Source organism: Penaeus vannamei, chromosome 20 (genome assembly GCF_042767895.1).
Source record: "Penaeus vannamei isolate JL-2024 chromosome 20, ASM4276789v1, whole genome shotgun sequence".
In the NCBI taxonomy this organism is placed as follows: Eukaryota; Metazoa; Arthropoda; class Malacostraca; order Decapoda; family Penaeidae; genus Penaeus; species Penaeus vannamei.
In genome coordinates this window covers 15,322,207-15,329,706 of record NC_091568.1, presented here as the reverse complement: position 1 = coordinate 15,329,706, position 7,500 = coordinate 15,322,207, and the positions used below count along the sequence as shown (strand labels likewise).

At 35.2% G+C, this 7,500-nt stretch overlaps 2 protein-coding genes across 4 annotated transcripts in view; one reads left to right on the top strand and one right to left on the bottom strand.

Annotated features, from left to right (window-relative positions):
• Positions 1-3,956: 3,956 nt before the first annotated feature.
• Positions 3,957-7,500, top strand: part of LOC113804716 (meiotic nuclear division protein 1 homolog) — a 27,368-nt gene continuing 23,824 nt past the window's right edge. Inside the window, exon 1 of the mRNA XM_070135086.1 lies at positions 3,957-4,062. The gene's annotated coding sequence lies outside the window, so the exon portion shown is untranslated. The remainder of the gene's footprint in view (positions 4,063-7,500) is intronic.
• Positions 5,717-7,500, bottom strand: part of LOC113806229 (carbohydrate sulfotransferase 1) — a 13,574-nt gene continuing 11,790 nt past the window's right edge. For 2 of the 3 annotated variants that reach the window (XM_070135083.1, XM_070135084.1), the window contains exons 6-8: positions 7,468-7,500; positions 6,732-6,887; positions 5,717-6,624 (exon numbers count right to left, since the gene is read on the bottom strand). The exon at positions 7,468-7,500 is cut by the window's right edge and continues 48 nt beyond it. In XM_070135083.1, the coding sequence (XP_069991184.1) occupies positions 6,466-6,624; positions 6,732-6,887; positions 7,468-7,500 (348 nt within the window). In that variant the 3' untranslated portion in view covers positions 5,717-6,465. The remainder of the gene's footprint in view (positions 6,625-6,731; positions 6,888-7,467) is intronic. The other variant, XM_070135085.1, reaches the window with a different exon arrangement.

Here is a 7,500-nt window from a genome sequence, read left to right as displayed (position 1 = left end):
TATCTGAGTCTTTGGAAACCCTAGTGGCGGCTCTCGATGCATTTAGCAATGAAGCAAAGCCCCTGGGTCTAGAGGTCTCCTGGACCAAGACCAAGGTCCAGGAATTTGGGGACTTGATAGGAGAACCTGTTCAGTCGGTACGTGCTTGCGGCGAGGACATTGAAGTCACAGAGAGCTTTACATACCTTGGTAGTGTAGTTCATAACTCTGGGCTGTCAGACCATGAAGTCAGCAGACGGATTGGCCTGGCAGCAGGGGTCATGAACTCTCTCAACAAGAGTATTTGGAGATGTCGGTACCTGTGCAGAAGGACCAAGCTTCGGGTTTTCAAGGCCCTGATAATGCCAGTTTTGCTATACGGTAGCGAAACCTGGACATTGTCCTGTGCCTTGGAGGCTCGTCTTGAAGCCTTTTGCAATAGGTCCTTGCGCCAGATCATGGGGTACTGTTGGCGGGACCATGTGTCCAACCAACGGTTGCACCGTGAGACTGGCACAAGCCCTGTTATCTGCACAATCCGTGATCGCCAACTCAGGCTATACGGCCACCTGGCTCGCTTTCCTCAGGATGATCCTGCCCATCAGGTCGTCTCTATTCGAGACAACCCTGGGTGGAGGAGGCCTGTGGGACGACCGAGGAAGTCATGGCTTGGGCAGATCGACCAAACCTGCCGTGAAGAACTAGAGATGGGCCGAGTCCCTGCCTGGCGTCTAGCCATGAGGGATCCTCTTAGGTGGAAGCGAAGGGTGGATGCGGCTATGCGCCCCCGTCGGCGTCAGCCCCAATGATGATGATATCATTATTATTGTTACTATTATCAATTATCATCACAATTGATATTATTATCAACATTATTATCATCGTTATGATCATTGTTATTATTGTTATTTTCATTATTACTACTGTTACTAAAGGCATCTTTTCCAGCAGTTTCGGGAAACGCGACACCTCTTGCGCGACAGGAATCGAGCAGACGGTTAACTTTAATCGAGTTGCCAGATGCATTCCTCCTACTTCAGATATTTCATACATATTCGTACTTATATTGGATATACATAACACACCATTACCCACCATAAGATATCAAAGGCATCTTGGATATCATTTTCCAAAATACTGTGTACCTGTCGGAAAAATAACCAGTACAGTAAAATAGTAAACCGTCAACTGCGGCCATTTTCATTACGTCACAGAAATGGGCGGAGCTTAGAGGCCTGTCTCGCCCCCGATCCAGAGTTTCCAAAATGCCGTAATTCGAGCCACTTGCGGTAATTTTTTACTCTGCGGATCGTATATTACCTAACTCATTATTTGGTGCAAATTATGGTGATTTTGCCTAATTTATCTTTTTACAATATAAATGGATGTGCATAGTATGCATAAAGCCGTTCTAACATTTGTGTATTTCCCATGGTATATAATTTATTTGCATTTCGAGATCTCCATTTTCATGACGTTCTTTCATGCAAGTCGAACGTTAGATCTACTCACGAATGAGAAAGGTACGGTTAAGTATTGTAGGCTTCTCGACAAAAGTTATTCATAGAGGAATGAAACAATTCCATCATAGGATAATAAAATGCGTATATTGAGACTGATTTGTTTATCAATGGAATGTTGATCAAGCAGAATGCCGCCAAAGGCATATTTTAAAAACGGCTGGCTACACACAAAGGACTCTAAACCGTGGCTGAAGGTTGATGAGAATTCCTACAAGGCTCTTTGCAAGATATTTATTATTATTGTTCTACCTTTACCGTAGAAATCTCTGTCACCAATCTTCAATCTTCATTCCGCCATATTTCAATATAAGCCACTCTTCTGCGTCATTACCATCCAACTTCATCAAAAAGAGTATTAGAAAAATTAAAACATGAGCACATTTGAAGCATATAGTATTATGTAAGAGTTGCTTTTAAAAACCGGTTATTTTGGGCGCAAATGCTTTGGCGAGGCCCGTCCTATATTGAAGAAATAATTTTAAAATATTTCAATCAAATGCATAAGCAGATGAATATGTCTGAACGCCATGCTGTAATTTCAATATATTAGTAAGCTTTGAAGGTTCCTTAAAGAGTAAGGCCTTAAACTACAGCTCGTTTATCACGTTAATACGACACTATGAAATGCACACTGAGTTCCTGGGTGTAACTGCTTGAATAGTGTTACATGTGATCCCCTTCGTAGCGTTATAATGCATGCATTTCGGTGTTTCCTAGCATTGTGGATCACGTTTGCATGGGGTGGGGACGTGTGAGGAGCAAATACCACGTGATAGACAATGGTCTGTTGGTGTCAAGTGATGTGGTGCCACTTCGACTTGTGCTCTGATTGGCCACTCCTTCAGCATGAGCAATAGATATGCACTTACACAGTACTTTTTAAAAGTTCAGATACATAACCGATAATATACAAGTTTCAAATGCTTCTTCTTATATTTCCTCTCATAAACCTACAATAATAAACACTGTGGCCTTAACCCAATGCATATATCTCTAAGTCGCTGAAATATATCATACCTGAATAAAGTCTATAGAAAACAATATGGCAAAAGAATTCTTGCCTGAAGGATAGCGGTACGTCCTTCCCAAAGGCTGATCCGCCGGCGAAAGAGGCCTTCCGGAAGAAGGGACGCGTTAATATAGATTTCAATCATTATCTTTGGGAAATTAATACGTGGCGGGTTTCCCTTGGAGCAATACTTCGTATAAATCAATGTAGTGCTTTTTTATTAAATAAAACTAATGCTCTGTACATCATTCTTAGATTATTGTAAGGTAATTATTCCCATTACCTTTCTCAGAAAAAGTTGCTCCTCGTTATAGGGAAGCCTTCTTTATTTTTGTTCCCCTTAGAATTCCCGTTCTCTGTGCAATAGAAGTGCCGTAGTAGTGGCAACGCTGCTCCGGTCACGAGACGGCTTCTGGCGTCGCGTCACGTCTCGGGACACCCTAATTGACACCGGAAAAGATGACTTATTAATATAATAATAACATAGTAATCACGATTATTATTGTTATTACTTTCATTATTATTATTGTTGCTATTATTACTATTTTTTGTGGTCATCATCATCGTCATTATTATCATAATTATCATAACTGTTATTATCATTGTTATGATAATACCAAATATCTATTATTATCATTATCATTATTATCATTGTAATTAGTAGTAGTAGCAGTAATATTTTCATTATCTTTTTTATCATTGTTATCAATATTAGTAGTAGTAGTAGTAGTTATTGTTGTTGCTGTAGTAGTAGTATTTTCATTATCTTGTTATTTGTATTATTGTTATTATCACTATTGTTATTAGTTATAGTAGTAGTAGTAGTAGAAATAATACTAGCATTCCTATCATTATCACTGTTATTGCTCTACTTTTTGTTATCATTATCATTATTACTTTGCCATCTACAACATTATTATTGTCAACGCAGTTATCACTAGTATCCAGCTAACATTATTCGGCCGGTTTGTTAGAATTGTGCGAGGCCCGACCCAAAGAATATTCGTATACTTGACATGCATAGATAAAGAAATAAATGCATATTTATCTGGCTAAACATAAATATCAACCCGGTAAATAGATGGTTAAATATCTATCTATCAGATATATAGACAGATATGCCTTTATTTCTGCATCTGTACTCATGCAAATTCATTGAGTCGGGCCTGGTACAATTTCAACAAACCGGCTGATTATCATCACCATTATTTATCTTCACATGATTACAATAGATTTGTCATAATTGCTTCATATATTACATGACCTTCCATTACTTGTACTATACGCCCTTTTCATGAAGTGGTTGCTAGGCGAAGAAGAGTCTTGACTAGTTTTATTCCAAAATTAAGTCATAATCTTATTACAAAACAATTTTACGTAGTACGCACATAATGTGAAGACTGAATTATATTGAGATTATTATCATTATGATCCCTAGATTCAAACTACATTTATTCCTGACAGATGGCAGCACGTGTGATGTAAACACAGAGAAGGCGGGCATTTTAATAGATTTTACTTCTTCGTTCTATTTTCTTCGTAATTTTCAAGGTACGGTTTGATATCAAGTGATATTTAATATGCACTTAATAGATTCATGCTTTATGTCTATAACCATGTGAAAAATTAGCACAGTGATACGTTACCTGAGTTTTTGTTCATTGCCAAATGGTTGCAATTCGCATATATTGTAAAAAAAAAAATTATTTTCATCAGGGAGCATTTGACGTACTGATTTATGTTTCACTATCAAATGGCTAAATGTCATTCATATCACGGGTGCCCGTAATGTAAAGTTTATGAATACACATGCGAAAAGGTATACCAGAAGGCTAATGATGATGCTGTAATGTAAACTTGATTTCACGTAATCATTTTCATGTGTTTCCGTATATGGTTCATCTGTGAAATCAAGAATGATTATGTGTGTTCAGCTATATCTTTCCGGGCATATTTAAAGGAGGGACATGGCATCCATCCAACTCTCTTTCTAAGTTAACGTTAATGAATAGTTCAAAATTAAATATTATTATATGGTCATTCTTTTTTGTATATTTTTTCATTCTGTTTGATAGATATTTAAGTGATTATTTAGGTTTATATTGAACATATAGTAAGAGGTCAAGTTTGATTAATGTTTTGAGTGATATTTTACTTGGAGTATTTTTGGGGAATGGCTGGTTGTTAATTATCACTGGGAGATAGTCTTGTATTGATCCCCCAGCAATCAGCATGTATATCATGTATTAATAACTAGGCTTGTCTATTAAGGAATGTTCTGTCTAATTAGGAAGGACAAATTTGCATGTATCACACTTTAACCAGGTAGGAGGAAGACTCATTAATAGCTACACTTTTGATGATTTAAAAGCCAGGGTTATCAAGCTTTACATGCGTTAGTCTCAACTTTATCTAGATTCTTAATTTTGTTCATACCTATACTCATAAATTTCCAGGTAGTGCCTGCAATTTCTGCTGCATTAGATCAATAATTAGACTAACGTAAAAACAATACTGTTATATATACACTTATATACATAATATGATATACATATATTATATATATATGAGCTTGGATCAAGTATTGATAATGATAACATCAGTCCTGAATACATATCTGCAATCCAAAATTAAATCTAAATAGTGCAGCAGCATATACAAAAGTAAACAGTATATTTAAGACTTTAGGAGAGAAAAAAGATCAAATTTATTTTCTGAACCCCGTCTTCATGTACATGTACTAGTATGATTCTGCATATACCACAGATTGGTTATCAATATCATAATGTTATTAATATTTAAGTGTCACAGTAAATCATGATCATGCTTTCCCAAGAGGAATATTGATAACTTGAATTACATGTTTTTCCTTATTTCCTGTTCTGTTTATGTGTGTACTGAGATAAGGAACTAATGTATAAATCCAAGATTTAGAAAGTCATCCACTGTTTACTCTTTCAAAAGAAAGCAGTGTCCTAGTAATTGCTAACAAGGTAATTTGTGACAATTTTAGAATTTACCATAGTTTTATTAATAAAATAATAGATTAGTTTATTGATTTTATTACATACATTGTTAGATATTTTTTCTCTCAGCTGTTGTTGTTCAGGTTACTGAAATTGTATTGATTTTTGTCATCAGATTTGTGTTATCACTTTTTCAGTCTTTAAGAATTCTCAGTTTAAAAGAGGAAGAAAATAATTAAGATAGGAGGACTCTTTATTGTCAAAAACACAAACACATGTGATAATCACTCCCAGGAACAAACACATTGTAAACACATTGCTTCTTACATTTTCATCTTTTCTTCAACTATTGCATAATCAAACTATAATTCTAAAGTATAATTGAACCTTCATCAATTTTTAGCAGATAGTGTACTGAGATACTGTCTTTTGTTAAGATATGTGTGTATGTGTATGCATGTGTTTATATCTAAATAAGTGATGTATGTCTTACGTTTATTTTTCTTCCTTTTGATAACAGTACAAAATCTGAAATTATAAGTATGAGGTTTTGTATACTTCACTCTGCATTGTATATTTCATTGTTTATTAAGGTGTAAACAGTGAAAACCTATATAATATAAACTTTCTTAAGCAGTTAATTTACAGCATTATAAATATGCATCTTAAGATATGATATGAATGTTTATATGATATGTAGTTTTATGTAGAATATTTTTATCATATATCAGTTTATAATACATTTTATTTATTTATTTATTTACTTACTCATTTGGTGTTTTTTTCATCCTATGTTTTAGATTTACCAACACACCAATTTTGACAGCACAGGAGGAATGTATAGTGAAAACCTTGGTGAACATTTACAAGAAATGACTGACACAAATTTAATTAGCATAGATGTCCAGTATATAGAAACTCAAACAAGAAGAAATAGAGAAACAAAGCACCCGAAACAATACATTAAGGAACATGTTGACCTCTAATTTTAATGTTCTTTCATTCTTGCCTGATCCCATGAAACAAAGTAGTTGTCTTTGTTTGTAATAGCTTTAGGCACAGGGAAGTAGCCTAGCTTCTCATAGGTATGGCTACAGCCGTAGTCCACTGACCTGCTTTCCCGCAGCGTCAGTTCAACCTGCCATGCCTGAAATGTCATTGCATCATATAGGACACTTCACCTTCATATTGTCATTTCATGTTTATTGTCTTGCAAAGTCTTATTTTAAAAAATCAGCTTTATTACATATTTACCTTCAACACCTGGATAAGCACTTCTTGTTGACGATCCAGTTTCAGAATGCGAATCACTTTGTTCAAATGTGAGGATGTCGCATTAAGACCTAGGAAATCATAGAGGTGTGTAAGCACCTCAAGGGGCTCAGTCAACAGGTGCTCATAATGAAGTATCTGTAACATGGAATGAAGAGACAGCTATGTAGATTTCAAGTGGACATTAAAATAGATGGTATTTGATATAGTCTTGGCTAATGGCTACTTATAGCATTTGCTTTTAGGATTTCAGAGTCATACAACAAAATTCCTACTCATGTGTATCTTTGCTCCATTACCATAATAATTATTTTTCTGGAATTTTTTATATTTTGTTCTTGAGGGTGGACAGACCTTTCAGTAGCACAATTATCAGGTTTATAGTGATTACCAGTAGTTTTTATTAATATAGTGCCACAATGGAATTATCAAACATAATTACTCCATTTGTTTAGTGAGTATTTATAAATGAGATGTTCAGACTTCATGCAAAATATTATATATAGCAAGATGAATCATGTGGACATATCACTACAGTATTTTTATGACATGTGTTGATTGTATAGTAAAAGTTTTTGTATTTGAGAACCAGCAGTCTTGCAGATTGCCCATTGCAGATATTTTACTGGAAAACCAATCTGTATTTTTTTATTTCCTTTGTGCATTCAGCTGTAAGAATTTTTTTTAGTGGATAATGTAAGAACTGCTAGAGACTAACCATAACAGAGCCAGGGTATCGGTCTGTCAGTTC